This window comes from Chrysemys picta, chromosome 6 (assembly GCF_011386835.1).
Source record: "Chrysemys picta bellii isolate R12L10 chromosome 6, ASM1138683v2, whole genome shotgun sequence".
NCBI classification, from domain to species: Eukaryota; Metazoa; Chordata; order Testudines; family Emydidae; genus Chrysemys; species Chrysemys picta.
Window position 1 is genome coordinate 80,056,485 of NC_088796.1, and position 21,908 is coordinate 80,078,392.

The 21,908-nt window shown below is 41.2% G+C and overlaps 1 protein-coding gene across 2 annotated transcripts in view; it reads right to left on the reverse strand.

Moving 5' to 3' along the window:
• Window positions 1–21,908, reverse strand: part of FBN2 (fibrillin 2) — a 257,739-nt gene that overhangs the window by 194,782 nt on the left and 41,049 nt on the right. For both annotated transcript variants that reach the window (XM_005303063.4, XM_065599317.1), the window contains one exon: window positions 8,551–8,748. In XM_005303063.4, coding sequence (XP_005303120.2) covers window positions 8,551–8,748 — 198 coding nt within the window. The remainder of the gene's footprint in view (window positions 1–8,550; window positions 8,749–21,908) is intronic.

The following is a 21,908-nucleotide window of genomic DNA, read 5'->3' on the forward strand; positions in this document are numbered from 1 at the left end:
AAAATCCATTATTTTTGAAAGGGGAGGAAAGAAAGACCACCTCAGGGATGGTTATTTTACACAGCCCACTGCTGTACAAAGAAGGAAACATGTCGAATGAAGAAATATGAATACAGTCTTGCTAAGTGAGGTGCTGATCCTGCAAAGCCTCAATCACATGAGCTGGCTTACATGTTCAACAACTTCTAGGAAAGATGTTAATCCAAATGTGTGCATGGGGGTAGGTGTTATATTTTCACTGTAAGGGAATTGTTTAAAATCATTTTTAATATAAAGTGAATGAATACATTAAGCACCATTGTTAGTTAAAAGAAATAAAACCTAGAGGGCTAAACCTGCAAGTAGTTCCTTTTTATGGGAGTAGCTCAAGTCAATGAAACTATTACTTGTGTCTCACATTACACAACCCCCTCCCCTCGCTTGTCCAAATAAGGGTTTTTAGAATTATGCTATTAGCCTTTTGGAATTTGGAAAGGCTAGTGAGCAAAGGTAATACAATATATTCTTAAAATGGCTTATTCAATGAATTACTCTCTGAATACTATTTTAAGCCATGGGAATCATTTGTCTGCATACACTACAATTTTGAGATCAAATAGACAGGGGATCAAATAGACAGGTGGTTTGGGTGTTTTTGTTCTACCTTGTCAGCCAGGTTTAACTATACCTCAATTTCAACATTATTCATTCCCAAATTGTTCATGCTTCTGAGGGCCAAATGAATAAAAAGCATTCTTAGGGCCATAAACACAAAATTAAATGAATTATCCTTTAGGCCCGATTGTATATACCAAGAGATTCAATATGCTAAAGATTAGGTAGAATGTTTCCATGTGTTCATGGGTCTGATAATATCTGGCAAGTGAAAAAAGGTTCTTTGCTTTTTCAGACAGTTTTCTGAGTAAGTGGTAACCGCCTGCAGGATTTGCATTGCTAACTTTACACATGCAACTTTGAAAACCTAGCCAACTTCGGCCTCTCTCTCTGATGAGTGGACAGTTTCTCAGAGAACCCTAAAGATAAAAAAAAAAAAAGCTTAGGGAAATAGAGGCTCTTTCAAATATACTTAAAGAAATGCTGTCAGATAGTTTAGACCCTAAATTTAGGGGAAGAAGCTTGGTTTCGTTGTTTTTTTAAACAAAAAAGTTTTACTAAACAGAAACATTCTCCTGAATGTTCTATTTTCATTTAAATTAAAATAGATTTGGTTGTTTTTTAATTAACCTGGTGCATGAGAACCAGAAAGCTAAATGGCCTAGAATACAGTTGAAAAGACTAGCCTTTTCTGTGTGCCCTAGATGAGTAAAATAATGCAAAAGTAAATAATCAGCAGAAATGGTGAAAAATCACATTAAATTATTAAAACAAGAAAAAAAAACTGAGGTATTATCAGTTATTAGGGATCTGATCCTGAGAGTTACGGCATTGACTTCAATGGGAGCCAGATGGAGCCCCAGGTAAGGGGACACCTGTTTTAAAAGGGTCACTTTAACACACACAGTAGATCTTCAGAACTGACCTATCAGGAAAATAATATCGGTTGTTTTTCCATCATGAATTTGAAGTTTTTATGTATTCTGCCATCTCTGACTGGATGTATTCTTACTGTATCATTTCTCAGCATATCATCTCCTGCAGCTCTGTCCCATTTTCATAAGAACAATGGGCAGCAGGAGGGAAGATGTTTGGGAAAACCCTTGAGATTGGATTAGCCACTCGATAGTGGGGCAAAAATGTAGGAGCTCTCTATTTCCTTTCCCTGGTGCTAAGAATCACTGTCTGAAGAGGAAAGGGAGTAGCTAAAAAATGGACTGTTAAGAAATGTTGGGAAGATCTGAGAAATCTTCCAGCGTGGGATTCCTGCCACTACCTGGCTGCACAGCCATGTAGTAATGGCAAGAAAATATTTTCAACTAAGACTGTCTCTTGTCTGAATACTTTGGGATGAGGGACTGTCTGATCTCTTGGGAACATGACAGGTGTCATTTCTATCCTTTCCTGAATTAAAAATCAGTCATAAAGCCTATTGTTGTAGCAAAAAGAACTGCTATCGGGAGCTTTAAAGATTTGGGTTATTTTTAAATTCCTCTTTAGGTTGCCATGGTATCGTTAATGAATGAATAAATAAATAAATCTATAGCATTCTACTTGTTCTGCAAACATAACTGACTAATCCACAAAAAATGCCAGCTATCCAGCTGAGTACCTCTCCTAGACCTGAAAAAGAGCTCTGTGTAGCTCAAAAACCTGTCACTTTCACCAACAGAAGTTGGTCCAATAAAATATATTACCTCATCCACCTTGTCTCTAGCCAGCCAGCTAGGCTTTTATCCCTATTTACAGGCATAAAGAAGTGAAATGAATGGCCCAAGACCATACAAAAATAAAGGCAGGCTGCATTATTTTTACACCTAGATACAGAACTATTTGTTCTTTAAGTAAGGGCTTGTCTACATGGCGTTATTCTGGATAGCTATTCTTGATTAACTCGTCTTTGGAAGGGCACACCATACCTTATTCTGGTTTAATTTTCACATACAGATATGGATAAAACTCATCTGCAATTCAGAAAGGCTAACAGTTGTATATAGAAGCCTACCAGAAGTTAGACACACAAGAGTTGATACAATTTAGTAATAAGTGAGGATAGCTCCCCACTTAGTACTCAAGCCAATTCCCTCTCTATCTGGACCAGGGACTTGGATGTTATCCTTTGCTGCCTCATGGATCCTCATAAGGTAAATCTGTTCTCCCGATCTTCAGGCTTGGCAAGTTCTGATTTTCTTTGTTTTTTTCATGCAACTTTCTCACCATGCAGCCTTCCACCTCCTTCAAATGGGTTATCTGTCAATCTCATCCACATGTGTCTAATCTGTGTCTTTATATAGTGCCCATTATATCAAAGAGCCTCTATATCATAATGTATCAGTTCCTAATGGTTAGTGTCCAGTTTTACCATTAATTTTGCTTATGACATTGGTCAAATTACCTACTTAAGTAGAGAATTTAATTTCTCCATTTTTACAACCCTTAAATAAAGCTAGAAATGGATTAGTGCAGAGGTCGGTAACCGGCGGCACGCGAGCCGATTTTTACTGGCATGCTGCTGCCAGCCTGGGTCCTGGCCGCCAGCCCCGCTCAGCCCGCTGCCGGCCTGGGTGAATGGAAACCCGGCCGGCAGCGGGCTGAGTGGGGCCGGGACCCCGGCCGGCAGAAGCCAGCGGACAGAACTCCAGACCGACGGCGGCCTGAGCCACTCAGCCCGTCACTGGTCTGGGGTTCCGGCTGCCGGCCCCTTGCCAGCCAGGGTCTCGGCCCCATTCAGCCTGCTGCTGACCTGGATGGACGGAACCCCGGGCCGGCAGTGGGCTGAACCGCTCAGCCCGCTGCTGGTCTGGGGTTCCGTCCACCGGCCCCTGCCAGCCAGGGTCCCTACCGCCGGCCCCACTCAGTCCGCTGCCAGTCTGGGGTTCTGTCGGGGGCCCCTGTAAATGTAAAATTTATTACTGGCACGCAAAACCTTAAATTATTGAAGACTTGGCATGCCACTTCTCAAAGGTTGCCGACCCCTCGATTAGTGCTATCCTCTTCTGATCTTTGTGTATGTGTGACAGGAAGCATCTAGGCAAACAGTGGCACTCCCAATTAGTTTCAGTGGAAGCCGCCTTAGTCTGTATCAGAGGAGGGAGAAGAGGGGGGGGGAAATTTTTAAAAAACGAGGAGTCCTTGTGGCACCTTAGAGACTAAACATTCGTGGGCCCACGAAGGCTTATGCCCAAATAAATTTGTTAGTCTCTAAGGTGCCACAAGGACTCCTCGGGTTTTTTTGTTTGTTTATTTGTTTAACTCCCAATTAGAAATCACTAATTTGGTATTATCTTTCATGGCCCCTTTCATTTCCACCTCTCGTCTTTGGGGATTTTAGCAACACATATAAAACTTCTTTATTGCAGATGAAGATTATTTAGACTAGATTTCAGTGAATTCAATTATTTCTCAACAAAGCTCATGTTTCTTACAGCCACTGTGCCATAGGTTGAACCTCTAGGGCAGGGGTTCTTGGACCCCTTAAAGGGTCATGAGGTTATTACACTCGGGGTTGCAAGCTGTCAGCCTCCATCCCAAACCCCACTTTGCCTCCAGAATTTATAATGGTGTTAAATATATTTAAAAAAATGAAAAAGTGGTGATTTAATTTATAAGGGGTCACACTTAGAGGCTTGCTATGGGAAAAAGGTCACCAGTACAAAAGTTTGAGAACCACTGCTCTAGGGTGCTCCCTAGCGGTGAGGGTGAGCACCTCTCTCATCCCAGAAGTCTTTCGCTGGATGTAGACATTTGAGTTGGCTTGCAGTGTGGGGTGTGGGCCTCCAGCTGTGAAGCTTGAGAAAGCAACCCTTCTGGATGCAACAGGAGTTCAAATGAAAAAGCCTACAAAGCAGTCCGGGCTTACCTGGCTGTACCCTGCAAGGCAAAAGGAAACCGTCTCTGTGCAGGGGGATGGGTTCCTAACCCTATGCTGAGGGGCCACGGGTGAGTACCCCGAGCTTTAAGAAGGAAAACAAAGTAAAGATGATCCCTCTGCCTCTTCAAAGGCTCCAGGCAGGTGCAGGCAGCAGAGGCTCTTTAAGCAGCTTTCCAGGTAAGCAACTCCTGCTCTGTGAAGCTAGAGAGCTTCCCTCTGAATGCCACCTGGTATTGAACTTGAATCCTAACTTTTAAGGAGCCACCCCCCTCCAGGCTCGACAGGCCTCTTAGGGTACATCTACACTACAGCGGGGAGTCGATTTAAGATACGCAAATTCAGCTACGTGAATAGCGTAGCTGAATTCGACGTATTACAGCCGACTTACCCCGTTGTGAGGACGGCGGCAAAATCGACTTCTGCCGCTTTTTGTCGGCGGCGCTTACTACCACCTCCGCTGGTGGAGTTAGAGCGCCGATTCGGGGATCGATTGTCGCGTCCCGATGGGACGCGATAAATCGATCCCCGAGAGGTCGATTTCTACCCGCCGATTCAGGCGGGTAGTATAGACCAGGCCTTAGATGTGCCGGGCTGAGGCTGACTGTGCCCAGAGGCGCTCTTTAACCCCCTTTCCTGGCTGGGATGGGAAGCTGTCTCACCCCACATTATCAATAAGGGTATGTCTACACTGCAATTAAAAACCCACAGTGGGCCTGTGCCAGCTGACTTGGGCTCACAGGGCTTGGGCTAAGGGGCTCTTTAATTGCAGTATAGACACTTCGGCTGGGGCTGGAGCCCGGGCTCTAGGACCCTGACTGTCCCCTGCTGAGCCACCTCTCTGGCCAGGTTCCATGAAGCCCCTGCAGTCAGGTTCCTTGGGCCCTGGTGCACAATGCATCCTTAAGGCTTAACCCTTTCCTGCCCATGCTGTAGCCGGAGGCGGCTGGCTTATGTCCATGGCCATCAGCAGCTGGAGATGTTAGCTGCCTTTCGACACCGTGCGGGCAAGAAGGGCCAATTGCTTCCAGACACATGGCGGGGGGAAAGAAGAGATGAGCTCTGCAAAGACATGGGCCAGGTCATCCCTTCCTCGCCTCCTCCTCCCCTGTAGCTGCAAGCAGTTCCCATCCCTTCCCTCCTGCACAGTGCCGAAAGGCTGCTGCTGGCCACATTCTGGTGTGAACCCTGGCAGAAATCTGGGGTGGGGGGGCATATGACTGTGTGCCCCCCGCCACACACGTTGCCTTGGGAAGATGTGGCGCCAGGTACCAGGAGAGGTGGGTCCGTCCAGGAGCCCCAGCCAGGCATGGAGGGTGGAGAGCACCAGGCAGGGAGGGTTGAGTTGGTCGGTCACCCCCCTGTGTGAGAGAGGTGTATGGGAGCGTGTGTGTGTGTGTCACCTCTCCCCATCTGTGTGGGGGTGGTGGAGGGGGTGTGTGTGTGTCACCCCTTCCCGTGCGACCCGTAAAGCCTTAAAGATAAGAAGGCAAACAAAAAAAATACAACTATGCAGTATTTCTTTTTAACAGGGACTCAGTCAACTTGATGTTAATTTGAATGGTTCTACTGCATATTCTGATTGATTGCCATTGAACTCACTTGAATACGAATAATTTTACCAGGTGTCCTGTATTCAAGAAGGCAAGTTTCCTAATCCTTTAATCATTCTATTGGCTCTTCTTGAACCCTCTCCAAATTTAGCAACATCCTTCTTGAAATTGTGGACATCAGAACTGGACACAGGATTCCAGCAGCACTTGCACTAATGCCAAATACAGAAATAAAATAACCTCTCTACACCTACTTGAAATTTCCCTGTTTATGCATCCAAGAATCACATGAGTCCTTTTGGCCACAGCATCAAACTGAAAGCTCATAGTCAGCTGATCATCCACCAGGACCCTCAAATATTTTTCAGAGTCATTGTTTCCCAGATGAGATTTCCCCATCCTATAAATATGGCCTACATTCTTTGTTCCTAGATGTATGTATTTACATTTAGCATATTAAAACAAGTTACGTGGCCAGTTCTGCAGTATTACAGGATACACTGCCTGAGTCCATTATTCTAATATTAGCTATAGTATCCCAAAATATCAGGCTTTTCTGAATCTCTGTGAATGCAGAATTTAGTCTAAAAATTCCCTAGTACTGTAGGCATGTTTTTATTGCATCTTTTATATACTTTCCTTTAGGTCATAGAGGAATCTTAGTGAATCTTTCATCCCAGCATTTACATACAGAATTCTCCAGTGCTATAGGGATGCCCTAATGATGCGCTGACTGAAGTATTTATATTGGACTATTTAGAGAAAAGAGTTCTCCTAGTTATAATCATTCTCTCTTGTAGGGTGTTAGGCATTCGCTCAGTTACATTTTGGGATCTGTCTGTACAGAGACCACTGTAACCAAACCATGTTTTCTGAGATGGCTTTGGGAAATCGTAAGACTTAATAGATATTGACGCCCACAGGCAGATCAGTGCATGTAGCTGATTTTGAGATTCCCCTGAGTAACAAACTTCCCCAATGTCTTTAACAGGCTATACCCATTTATGCTATTGTTACAAAAAGTAAAAGTGCATATAATGGTTATAATAATCCATGAAAGAAAGAGCAGATTGTGTCATCATCTTCTAGGTGCTGCATATTGACTGTAGGGTTTGAGGATTTCATTGGAGATGTACATATTTCAGTGACACAAAATCTGAAGCCCAATTCACAATCCCAAGCCCCAAATAACCCCAGTTTTCTAAACGTGGCAAAGTGCCATTACCACATGCTACAAGCAGAGTTGTGAAACACTTTATATCCAATGCAACAAGCACTCAGAGTGGGTTGTCAGATTGTAACCATGCATGTATTGTAATAACAGTTGATTTCAGATCTGATAATGAGCCAGACCTCATTCTAGCTGTGGATACTTGCCCAGTCAGAAAGAGAGATTGCCTTGGGGTCCTAGAACACTGACAGCAAACAAGATCCTGTATTATGTGCGTCTTCTGGCCAAACTAGAGAAAATGTACAGAAGTTGTGCACTCCGGAGAGTATTTCTGCCAACTTGGCTGCTAGGGATCCCAGGAAAAGTACTGAAACAACAGTCTATAATTCATTACATATCTCAACTTGAGACTACCACCACCTATGCAACAGAAAGGAAATAAACTCCTAATTATTTGGAATTTCTGCTATCTTTAGCCATTTCATTCTACATGCAGTTTGTTTAAGAATTCAATCAAAGGAAGAAACAGAGAGCAGGCAAGACGGAAACTTTCTTGATATGTCTGCCTTCATCATCATATATATGAGGTCACATGGGAGTGGAACAATCAGTCACTGATTGCTAGAGAAAAGGCAGAAGGGGATGGTGCATCAGACAAGGAGTCTGACAGGTCTTCTCAGTTCTTAGACCATTCTTTACCAGTCAAAGACACCGGGGGCTGCTGCCCATTCACAAAGCAATGTTCCTGGTACCACATCCGCTAAAGCAGTCTTCAGCCTTTGCACCCAACTGATTGACAAACCACAAGTGGCTCCAACTACAAGATGTGTGTGTCCCCAAGGTTGTGCAAATAGGTAAGTAAATAATTAATAAATAGCAAAGATAAAGAACTAGGACCCCAACCACCACTTTACAAAGCAAACTGCTCAACAGTAACACAGAGGCCATCAGTTCTTTTTCTAGACATAACTCAAAGTAAATGGGCATTTTTACTTTAATCAAAGGCCAGAGTGAGAGACTCAGGTTCAGTACTAGCATTATATCATAGCTGGTGGATAGCTCTCTCATTATGTTCTTATAGTTTGTATTCATTTTTTTCTATACTATTAGTTTCATTATTAGGTGCATGTATCCCAGCTAAAACTTTGGTGTTTCCAGGATTATTAGAATTTTGTGAATAACAGCAATCATATTATATTTTTTCCTGTGCTTATTATTTCATAGATTCATGAAATCTCTGAAACTTTGAAATAATAAACATTGCAAAATACAAACAAACAGTAATTTGGTTTTAGGTGGATACGTGCTTTTCTAGACAACATTCACGATGCAGTAACCATGACCAGCCAAACCAAAAGGCTTACCTTGACATGCTCCACTGCGGATGTTAGGAATGAAGCCACGACGACATGGCTGAGGCTGGGCAGGACACATCTCGCAAGGATGGCCCCAGGCACGTCCGATGGTTGCACAACAAAGAGTCTTCGTGCAAACAATGCCAGTCAGCTGGCCCTGACACATCTGGTTGTTGACCTGAGTGAAACAGGGGCCTGTTCTATAATCTGGAAAAGAAGAATGGAAAAATGGAATGTCTGATGCAAACACATTGTTGCCTCCACTAACTGACCCACGTAGCACAGAGGGAATACATTTTTTCCCAACAGATATCAATGTAAAGAAAATACCAGCAAATCTTTGACATTTAAATCATGGTCTTGTATGCAGATGTAGTAGTAAACCTTCCACAAAAAGCACTAATTTTTGTAAAGATAAATAAATAAGTCAGTTCAACATTTTGGCTATTATTGAGAAAGATGCTGGAAGATGAAGGGAGCTCATCCCCCAAAACTGAGCTTTTAGGTGATCAAATGAACATCGGCTGTAAAATTAATTATATGAAAAGCTACAAATAAAAAAAAATACATAAACTAATCATTTTATTAACTCCTGGGAGATCTGGGAATTGGGATTTCCTGTTGCTGAGCAAATTCATTACAATTTACCAGAGGAAAATCCAGACCACTGGTACCAATGGGTTCATTTCAGATCAAATGAGGCCATGCAAGAAACAGTCACACAGCTAGCATTCCATTTGCAATGCTTAGTACAAACTAGTAACTTAACTGCATGCTTCTCACAGAATGCAAAATAGTTTATCAATTATTTTCAAAGAGAAGTGATAGGGAAATGGAACTTGTACACACTATGCTGATGAACTAGTGGAAAAAAACAAGCATTTGCAAATATGCAATTACAGATGTCACATCAAGTTGGTGGATTACAACATTTAGTAAAGAAAGCATAACCCCTTCATTTTAAATCCCACTTGTTTGTTATGATTTGCATAACCATGTCTTCACAATTTGTGATTTATGGATAAGAATTCAATATTTATATGATCTATCACAGCCAGATATATAATTTAGCAACTAGCATACTCCTCCACGATAGAATGTTTCCTTTTTCATACAGCAATGGTCAATTGGGATATTTTCCCCATAATATCTACCCTGTATTATTTTGGATTTTTCTAGAAATTAAGCCATGGCACATTTCATTTTGAGATTATTTTAGTTTACTACTGATCTTCATTGTATTTTACATTTAACAAGTAAAAGCATACACATCCTCAGGTATGGCTGAGCTGTGCTGAGTGCAGGACTGAGGAGTGGAGGAAATGTGGCTCAAAGGCATCCTTGCATTCCCCTTATCCTTGTAGCACTCAATGTAAATCAGAGCTGCTTCAGGACTGTTCAAATTTATGTTGATTTACAACAAACCTGTAGGAGTCATTCCAGATCAACAGAAAGCAACAGTAATTCGTCCATACACTCTCCTCCTGTGGCACATCCCGTAGGCTGTGCTGCTGAAAGAGGGTGCCAGCTGATTATGCCAGCCCAGGATTCCCCCACAGAGGTATTCTCAGCTGCCCACTTATGATGACTTTACATTTCCTTCGCACCAAGGATCGGGCCCATATGGTTTACATTGTGATTAGCCCCATTCACTTCACTGCATGTATTCACAGTGCATAAAGTTAAATGTGTGCATAAGTCTTTGCAGAATCAGGGCCTAAATTATTAAGAAAAACGTCTGTAATGTTGGAGGATTTCCATCCACCTAGATAGTCTCAAGTGAATAACTATACGGAAATATTAAGGCTTTTGTGCTTTCCCCGCCTTCTCTTCAATACTCAAATACACAGAGCAACATTTTTTGCTACAGTACCTACATTATCTAAAGGAAGTGCTATAGTATCAGCTCCACAATGGTTTCAGTTTCACTGAGGGCCAGGGTTCTTCCCTGTCAAACCAATGGCTGTTGCATTTTCTTAAAAATGTACAGAAATTATATCTCTCATTGATGACTGATAAGAGAAGACAGTGACCTTGTCACACAACAGACTCATTCAGGAATGACTAATATCTGAAATATTAACAAATTCCATAATCCCATTAGGGATTTCAGTACCATGAACTCATTGTGAATCTTGCCTGAATTTTAATTAAAGGCTAAGGCTTAGGAAAGAGCTCTATCATATGTTACCATTGTGCACTCCCTTCATGAAAGTTTGTGCAGGTGTCATGCAGCTTGAGGGGAATATCATATGGTACATTGCTTTCAGCTTTCAAATCACTGTCGATAGTCAGGTTAGTTTGAGAAAATACAAATGCTATCAGAAGAAAAACAGAATTGTTCAGAAAATAAGAATGTAAAGACGGTAAAATCCTGGCCCCATTAAAGTCAATGGGAGTTTTGCCATTAACTTCAATGGAGCCAGGATTTCACCAGTGGAAAATAACATGCTCTTTAACAAAGACTGGTATTGCAATTAATTACTTACTATCAGCTATAAAAATATATATTCTCCCTGGCACATGAAGCCAATGTTCTTCATATACACGGCAAGAGGTTTTAATACTATTACTTCAGTGAGCAGACTTCCATTCGAATATCCAATTGTAAATACCGCTAATATTAATTATACAAATGATGACCAGAACTGCATTTATTATTTTTTAAATGAGGGAAAATTATTATTAATCCCGTTTATAATTATAGTGCCTAATGGCCACAGGAGCAAGGCCTCCTTGTGCTAGGCACTGTACAAACACAGAGCAGTAAATGGTCACTGTTCTAAAGAGCTTACAATGTAAACAGAGAAGAGACATGCAGGGTGGGGGAAGGAGTGTGCACACTGTGATGGCAGCAAACATCATGGCAGTTCTGGTTCTGTTTAACCTAGGAGAGGATAAGCTAAATGGAAAGAAAAGGGAAAGGAAGGGGGATTGGGCAGAGTCTAGAGGGTAAGAGGGGCAGGTATAGAGTGAAGCTGTGGTGAATGGACTGTGAAGAAGGAGGTGGTAGAGAGTTGGAACAAACAGCCAATCAGAACAGGGCACAAAAAGTACAGTCAAAATTGCAAAACGTTCTCTGACTGTCCAGAGATCTCTGCTTTGGCTGATCTTGTTGCTACTGGCTGGAGGCTCAGGCTGGCTCCTCTCTGCAGTTTTCCCCCAAGATCCAATGGAGGGAGGCACCACCTCGGTCCAAGTGCCTCCAGAGTAGTGGGGATCTGCCCTGGAACAGTTCTGGATGCAGGGGATGTTGGAAGGAGAGATACCCCGGCTAGAATCCACTTTACCCTCTCCCCTCCTCCAGTGCAGTAGTCCCAGAGTTTAAGGAAAGAGGTATAGGCTACTCCTAAATGGGTACTCATGTCTGCATCAAAAGCCAAGTTAATGTGTGCTTGTGTTCTGACTGTCAGCAGCCTACGCATTGCTTTGCATCAGGTCGGGTAATGACAGGAATGACCAGGAGTGATAAGGTTAAATCCTTTCTGAGACTTCCGAACGATCAGAACTCCACACCAACCAGATTCAGAAACACGTGGAGCTGAAAAGTTGTCTTAAAAGGGCATGGGTGGAAAATAATTAAAAGGAAGATCTATGAGCCACCCTACGTGGAAAAATATGGCTTACATAATTAAACTGAATCATAGACTATTGGAGTGCCCTAAGCGACAAGCACTCTGTGATGAGGTGAAAACAGAATGGGGTTGTATTACATGCAAAGTTGTCATAACTATAAAGGGAAGGGCAACAGCCCTCCTGTGTACAATACTATGAAATCCCTCCTGGCCAGAGACTGCAAAATCCTTTTACCTGTAAAAGGTTAAGAAGCTCAGGTAACCTGGCTGACACCTGACCCAAAGGACCAATAAGGGGACAAGATACTTTCAAATCTTGGTGGGGAGAAGGCTTTTGTTTGTGCTCTTTTTTTGGTGTTGTTCGCTCTTGGGACTGAGAGGGACCAGACATCAATCCATGCTCTCCAAATCTTTCTGAACAAGTCTCTCATATTTCAAACTTGTAAGTAAACAGCCAGGCAAGGCGTGTTAGTTTTATCTTTGTTTTCTCAACTTGTAAATGTACCTTTTACTACGGTGTTTACCTCTGTTTGCTGTAACTTTGAACCTAAGGCTAGAGGGGGGTCCTCTGGGCTCTTTAAGTTTGATTACCCTGTAAAGTTATTTTCCATCCTGATTTACAGAGATGATTTTTACCTTTTTCTTTAATTAAAAGCCTTCTTTTTAAGAACCTGATTGATTTTTCCTTGTTTTTAGATCCAAGGGGGTTGGATCTTGATCCACCAAGAGTTGGTGGGAGAACGGAGGGGGGATGGTTAATTTCTCCTTGTTTTAAAATCCAAGGATCTGTATTCACCAGAGAATTGGTGAAGAGTCTCTCAAGGCTACCCAGGGAAGGGAATTAGCACATTGGGAGTGGTGGCAGCAGACCAGATCTAAGCTGGTAGTTAAGCTTAGAAGTTTTCATGCAGGCCCCCACATCTGTACCCTAAAGTTCAGAGTGGGGAAGGAGCCTTGACAAAAGTATTGCCATCATTGAGGATATCAAGCAAGAGATGCTCTGACATCATACCAGAGGTTCATGAGTATTTTAAGGGTCATTGCTGCTAAGAGATTAATTCCTGTGTAACAACTGCCACGCTGGCTCATCAGCAAAGACGGAATCTGGAAACTGCAACATTAACAGCATGAATTTCTATCAGTCAAGATAAATGAGTAATTCTTGTAGCTGCAATAGACTCATATCCTCTGTGGACAAGTTACTAAAAGGAGGATATATAACACACTGAGCAGTGGGTTACCATTGCACAATGGAAACAGTTCATATAACCAAATATAGGGTAAAATTCCTTCCACCTAACTAAAGCCTGAGCATTTGGATATTTGGTTTGTGGAGGTAAGGACCCTAATGTCTCAAAAATTTTGAAAGCTAGTTCTCATCAGGTCTGCTAAATCTTACTGTCATAACTTGTTGCAGCACCCCTATACAGATTAGCATGGTCGGGGGCTGGTGCTGTCTGGTATGTATGTCACTTTAAAAAGTTTACTTTGGGGTACTAAAGAGGACACATTGGATAATGTGGACCAACTATAATATGGACAGAAGTATAATTACAAGCTTTGCTATGTAAAAATTTGTGTTCTCCTCAGGAGTGTCTTGCCCCCCCCCCCCCAAACACTAGCATAGAGTAATATTTAATTTTGCTAAACTCATGGCTTATTCAAATAAATCAGGAGACCGCTTCTCTCCTAAAAGACCTAAAGGTTCAGTATGTAAATCCACTCACCTACTCCACACTGCTCAAACATCATAGCTAAGGAGGGTTCATTCCCATGGAGGAGTTTGGGGAAGGAGATAGGGAATATGACCAGAACACAGAGAGACTGGGTGCATGTATTAGGTGAGAGGAGGGGGGATAATATTAGGGGAGTAATGTATTTAGAAACCTGGAGGAGACAGCCCAAATCACTATAGAACTCAAGTTATTATAACCAGAGAGTTCTCTGTTGGCAAGAAGCTGCTGTTCTGCCATATCACTGGATACTAGGGCACAAGCATTAGATATCATGCTAGCATCTATAGGGCCCGCAGTGGCGGTCAGGTCTCACCAGATTCTAATCAGACTCCAAATTACATGTAAAATAATTAACTTCATTCTAGAATTGCAGTGAAAAAGACTTAGTGATAATAGTAGATAACCAACTGAGCATGTGCACTCAATGCAATTCTGTAGCTAAGTGGGGGAATGCCATTCTTAGATACATAGTCAGGGGAATATCAGATAGGAGAAGGAAGGTAGTATTGCCTTTGAATACTGCATTAACAAGACCACTACTGGAATACTGTGTTCAATTCCAGTGCCCACACTTCAAAATGGATGTTGAAAAATTGGAAAATGTTCAGACAAGAGCTACAAGAAGGATTTAAAGCCTGGAAAACATGCCTTATAGTGAGAGACTATAGAAACAATCTATTTAATTTATCCTAAAGGGGGTAAAGAGATTATTGGATCATGGACTACAAGTGTCTACATGAAGAAGAGATTTCTAATAGATGGCTCTTTAATTTAACAGAAAAATGCATCCAACAGTGGAAAGCTGAAGTTAGACAAAAAATTCCAACTAAAAACAAAGCACAAATGTTTAAGTGAGGGTAATAAAACACTGGAATAACACACAAAGGGAGGCAATGGATTATCCATCACTTGAAGTTTTTAAATCAGGGCTGGGTGTCTTTCTAAAAGATGTGCTATAGCTCAACAAAAGTTATGTGCTTGATGCAGAAATTATTGGGTGAGGTTCTATGGCCCGTGTTATGCAGGAGGTCAGACTAAATCATCATAATGGTCCATTTTAGCCTAAAAGTCTACAAAACCATTAATCAGATTTTCCATGTGGGTTTTCCTGTCTTACTGTTAGGTGTTTCTTCATTTGTTCCTTTTTCAGTATTGCTACTGGAACAATTCTGCCAGAGAGCACTGATGGAACATATGCTATAAATTATTTGCTACTTAGAAAGTCTAAATGCCCTGGTGAGAGAAGGTGATTTACTTCTAGCATGTATATTATTCATGGTTTTCTTTGTCTCAGAAAACTGTCTGAGTTCAGTATGTATTGTGACTTGAAGACTGACAAAACTTCTGTAATGATTAAAATTATTAATAAAATGTAAATTTAAAAACAAAAGAACCACTTTTTTCTTGGCATAGAAAGCATCGGAATGGAGAAAATGGAAGTAGCATACAGTACTTATAAATTTGTTTTGAAATTACGAACAGCAGTACTGTTCTTTATGTGCATTCTGCATTAACTCAATGGGGATGTCTACACAGCAACTAAACACCCACGGCTGGCCCATGCTAGCCGACTTGGGCTTGCAGGCTCTTTCATTGCTGTGTAGACTTCTGGGCTAGAGCCCCGGCTACACCCTGAGCCCGGAAGTCCACACAGCAATGGAACACCTCCACAGCCTGAGCAGGCTGATACGGGCCAGCCGTGGGTTTTTCTTTGTTCTGTAGACATACCCAATGAGGCTATATATACAGATGTATGGATATTTTTCTAAGAATTTTTTTATTTGATTTTAAAAATAATCAGTTCTGTGCTATGTATGGTTTAAATAAACCTGCTTGACACAAAAGTCTGTTCTAATGGTGGGGAACATAGGAATTGCTGTACTGGATAAGACCTGAGATCCATCTAGTCCAATATCCTGTCTCTGACAGTGGCCAGTACCAGATGCAGCAGAAGAAGATATAGAACCCTGCAGTAGGCTGATAGAGACCATGATGAGACCTAATGAGGGGGACTTAATAGGAAGAGATTGGCTTAAGCACTGAAGCATAAGGTTTAATATCCCTTTCAAAATTTGCTGTAATTAATTATGACAACTCTGGATATTTTGATATCCATATCAATATGGATTTGGGGGGAGGGATAGCTCAGTGGTTTGAGCATTGGCCTGCTAAACACAGGGTTGTGAGTTCAATCCTTGAGGGGACCACCTAGGGATCTGGGGCAAAATCAGTACTTGGTCCTGCTAGTGAAGGCAGGGGGCTGGACTCAATGACCTTTCAGGGTCCCTTCCAGTTCTACGAGATTGAATATTAATATGGAGATACACCTATCCTTTTTGAATTTTGTTAAGCTCTTCGTTGCAATGACACCTCTTCTGGCAATGAGTTCTCCAGTTTAACTGCTGCTGTCCAGTAATTATGTTCCCCCCAAATAAGTTCCCCCCAAATAGCCACAAAGAAACATCTGCCGGCCTCAGCAAGATGGAGGGAGGAAAGAGGAGGTGAAAGAGTAAACAAATGACACCCCACGGATTTACACAGTCTCTATTAGAAGTTATTTGGGGAGAACCTAAGCATGGAGCCCTCTTCTCGGCAGGGACGTGCTGACAATATTTTAATAAAAAGCTGTTCCCACATAGATCCGAACCTGCAACTGACCCTTCTTTGGCAGATCCCAGAATCGACACAGAGATCATTGATGCTAACAGGGCCCCATAGGGCACAGAGATCCAAACCCTGTGAAGTGGATTGTGGATTTAGGGCCTAAGCTTGTGAGAACCCTGGTAAACAGGGTGTATCTGTGCTATAGAGATGATTACTGAGGGACTGCAGATTCTCTAACTTTGTCTCTTATTTAAACAAAATCACTTTCTTATAAAAATAACTAAAGAGGGAGGTAGCCTGGCTTGACAAAACATATTTAACTGTACTTTGCTGTGAATGTTTACACTTTTATTTCTGAAGATTTACTAAGAATATTAAGCATGGTGTTCAGTTTATACAATACAAAAATGGAATTAAGGCCTTGTATAGGGACTCTGAGACATCGGCGCCACCCCTCCTCCCCCTGTGCCCCAGATTTAAAAAAAAAAAATCCTGTCATTTGGTACAAACTGTTCCATTCCAAATCTAAACCAAATTTGCCCTTCAAAAGTACTTTAATAATCCCCAGATATAAATCCTGACTGACAGGCATGATTTAGGAGTAGCCAGGAAGGGGATGAGCAAGGAAATAATCTCAACCCTCCCTTCATTTTGGAGACAGAATTGTACCAAAGACTCCAACGACCTCCCAAGAGCTCACTCCCACACATGAGTGCCATTAGATAACCAATAGATGCTTGGAGCATCCAGAAATTAGACTTGACTTAAGGGTGGCAGAACGCTACACTGGAACACCAGGCTCACCATTAGGGCTCACACTTATTTTATTCCACAGGACAAGTAATCACATGGGTGAAATTCACTTCCCTCACAGAGTCCAGGTATTACCACGCACTGTGTTGGGAGTTAAATCCATATTGGCAGAGTGGAAGGATGAAATCCATGCTTGGGAAAAGAAAATACAGTGAAGAGGCTGTGGGATGCAGACCCCCACCTGACTGTTATTACATGCTAAAGTATCAGTTGCTGCCCTACAGTAAACCCTACGTGGGATGCAGTAGCTCCCATTCCTCAACCTACCCCATCACTCCTCCCTATGTTAACGTATGGAGCCAGTGTGTAACCTAACTCCACAGAAGTCAAGGGGGCAGAGGTCTCTGTACACAGCTGCCTGCAAACACAAAACCTGCTCAGTGATATAGAAGGGATTTTGCAGTAGACAGGGACTCTCTTCACCAGTCAGTTAATTTAACTCCATTGTGATATGTGTTGCATAACACTGTACTCAGTCATCCTGTAGTGTCATAACATCACAACAACGTGTGAAATAAATTCATAACTTAACTGCACTGCAAGCAAGGTCAGCAGGCCAAGGAATGAACCACCAGAATTTGGGACTGTTCTATGGTTTTGGGGATGGTTGACAACTTAATCAGGAATTTTATGTTCATATTAAAAACTGAGGAAACTGAGCCTGGCCTTGCTAAAATTTTTCATCTGAGCAACAGAGAAGGGGTTGAGGATATACATTTGTAACTGAAGTTAGACAATGAATCTGAAATGTATGCATATGCAAATATTCTCCTTCATGTACAGCCTGAGTTCACGATCTGCAGATCAAACTGCAGTATGCAAAAACAAGTTTAAACATTAGAAAGGAACAAGGTTTATTTTATTAAAGATTATCTAAAATGGTTTTTCCTTCGATATTTTAATTACTCTAATACAGAAAGCCTTTTTTTTTTTTTTTTTTTTGCAGTAAGACTGAGCTGTAAACATTGAGGAGGTGCCATGAGGGAGGTTTCAAAGATTTAGAACAAGAAGTTTGATGGATTGTACTGATTTAGGCCTGATATAAATAAAAAGCATTTTTGCAAAAGGTGATATCCAACAAATTGGAGAGAAAAGATTGTTGGCTGAAAATAAGAGCTAGTCTCTAGGAAAAAGAGGGACTTGGCAGGGCTATTAATTTCTCTTGGAAAAAAAAAAGTCTGAGCAGTACAACTATTTAGACTAAGAACTTTATATAAACCAAAGCTTGAATAATAAGTCTGCCTTTTTAGGATTTGCTGATTTTCAGCAATTCCACATGCTAAACTCTTAATTTAAACATTCAATGCAGTTAAGTTTGTGATACAGATAAAAAAGACAATTAATACAAAGCATTTTTAAACCAACATTCTGAACACTGTAGTTCTGTAAAATACTATTTGAAACAAAAAAGTCAAGGTTTTATATTGATCTGTAATATCTAAAAAGGCTAAATCAACTGAAACATTTTTAAATATATAACAAATCTATTCCAAAGGCATAAACTCCTCCATACAGCTGACAACTTTCATTTTACAGCTTAGATTTACTACCAGTCTAGCAATCCCACATGACAGTTTCTGACTGTATTCTATGATGCAATACTTTCCATCACACAAATGGATGTCTGGGATTGATTAGGCAATTTAGCACATGTACTGCAATTAAAACAGGGGAGAGAACTTTAATTTAAAGAAAAAAACATGTTTAATGCAGCAGTATATGTGGGCTTTATAGATTTTAGCAGAATTCCAGTTTCTACCACACTGCTGTCAGGTTCATTCAAAGCACATTCTTATTTTCCTTTTGCTGGAACTAAGAAGGTAACTGTTTTCCAAAAATAACATTCCAGGGTTTGCACATCCATTTTAGCATAATTGATATTATGTCAGCTTTAAGTAGACGAAGGATATTACAATTTTCAAAATATCATCTGCAGATCAGAAAGCTCCTTTTTAAATTAAAAATAATTAAGTCCTAAACACCTATGTATATGAGGAAAACTTTGGCACAGTGTCAAGAAAAAAAATAAAAAATTTTGTTGCGTTTATTAGTTTGAGCTTGGCGTAGTTTTGGAACAAAAATACACACTTTCAAATTTCTACATATAAAACTAACATTTAAAATATATAACTTTTTCTAAACGTGAAGATATAAATAAAAGCAGAGAAATGTAAACAAATATTTGCTCTTGAGACCAACTAAAAATCATGAATGATGAAATAAAGGAAAGAAATAACTGCTTGAAGAAACGTTTGCCATATGGAACTGCAGTATCATTAAATGAGTGCTAAAGTGCTTCACGCTTGGAATCAAAGTCTCTATCCTTGGAAAAGAACATTCTCCAAATCCTGGCTCCAGCAAGAACTTTAATTTTTTTTCCCCAAGTTTACATCCTTCATCCTACTCCTGCTATCATTTTATAATTGCGCCTATATACTTTGTATGTCCGAATTAAGTCTTGCATTATAATCAAGATACACTGAGTGAACACTGAATTCATAAGCTAACACACTAGAAAAGGTATGCTAAAACAAGCTCAGGGCTTGATTACCGCCAACACCAACACACCCCTTACACCCACCCACCCACAGTAAACCCCTAGGGGAATATGAAATAGGAGAAGAAAATCTCTGCAAAGTTCCCCTATGCCAGAGTTCCTACATATCACTCTAAGGTTAAGGATTTGATGTGTGGGGACCACTGCCTATCATGCTGACCAATACTGTGTAATTGTTTCCTTGTGCTTCCCCATGGGTCTGTCTGTGTCCACTGATTATCTCGTCTTAAACTTAGATTGTAAACTCTTTGGGGCAGGAACTGTTTTTTTGTTCTGTGCTTGTACTGTGCCTAGCACACTGGGGTTCTGGCCCACACTGGGTCTCCCCAGCTACTGCAATGCACGTAATATATAATAACAAAAACCACATTCTGTCTGGGGCGTGAAGTCTCCCTGCCCATAGAGAGATCAGAGGGAGGGCAAGGCCATTTGCACAGAATTTGCTCCCAATGGTCCCCAGATATCCTTGGCAGCAAAACTACGCCACTAAGGAATCTCCCTGGCTGCACCTGCTCCAGACCTTCCTTTAATGGGGATCCCTACTATGGAGGTCTCAACAGGAGAGATAATATAGACCCAGGCTATATTTTTTCAAGGTAAGCTTTATCCTTTGTCACCATTTCTTTTCTACATATTGGAAAGGAAACACTCCACCAATGTATTCAAATAAATTTCTGCTAAAAAGTCTGTAAAGCTACATGAGTCAGATTTTGCAGTGCTACACCAGAATAAATTCAAATCAGCTCCACTGATAAGATGTGCCAGACTACCAACCAAATCACATTGAAGGGTGGGAGATAGCAGCAACGTAATCCACTGTAACCCTGATTGTGCACTAACAGCTGCACAACTGCCCTGCTGCTATGCCATGGCAATGGATTCCTCCATTCCCTGATCCCTGCTGAACCTTCCTACCCTGCACAAAAACCTGTAATTCAGGCTTGGGTCACAAGCCAAGATTTGCCCCTAAGAAAATAAGATACTGCTTAGCAAAACACAGCCCCTGCACAATCAGACCAATGTTCATTATAACCTTGAATTACTTGATATTCCAAATAGTGAACAGGGCAATGCCTTAGCTATGCCCCTGGGGGTTGAGGGTGGGAATCTTTCCTTTGGACCATGTATTTAATCCAGGAGACTTAAAATTCCACCTATTCTGCAGGGAGAGAGTTAGGGTTTTTTTAGGAACTCAATATACTATTCAGTGGAATTCACCCTCCAAGACTGGAAATCCCCAATAGGCAAGGCAGAATTTTAAGCACTGCACAAAGAATGAGCACCTGGAATACTGAAGACAGAATCTAGAAATCCCAGCTATAAAGCCATCCTCCAAATCTTTATTCACGTCAGTAGTCCCACTGAAGACAGCATAGCTACTTATTTAATTAAAGACTACACATTTGAGTAAGAGTGTTCAGAATCAGTACCTCTAAGCGAACACCCTAACACTTATTATTCGTAGAATCTCTGAACCTAGAAATTCACATTGGGACATTTTTCAATTATTCAGGTGTAAAGCAGCAGTCAGGACAATTACTTTAAACCTGCATTTCGCCCCCGTAGCTGCAAAACCCCACAAAAGCAACTGTATGTAGTTTATTCAAATTTTCCTGCTAGGTGGACCAGTGGTTCGAAGTTTTTTTTACCACTGGTGACCTGTATTCAAATCCTTGCTAGGTCAAAAGTGAAAACTGAATTTGATGTTTACATCTGAGTCACTATTTGGCCATATCAGTCAGCTTACAGTTTGGCACTGTTAGGCATGACTGGGAGCCTCTATTCAAGTAAGGCATTACACTAAAATATCAGAGGTGTTGTGGGTTAGGACTGAGGTGAATTAACATGTGCCATACAGACCAACTTCACTCTACGCCTGGCTCTAACCAATGTGAGAATTCCTTCAAAATTCACCCAAACTTTTTAAAGAAAAAAAAAGAGAGAGAGAGAGAAAAACTGAAGTTATTTCAATAGCAAATCCTGCTCAAATTAGAGAAAATATACGTTTTTAAAAAATTTAGAAACCCTTTAAAACACACAGTCCTGCAGCTGCACTCAGTCATTAACTTCATGAAAAAAATA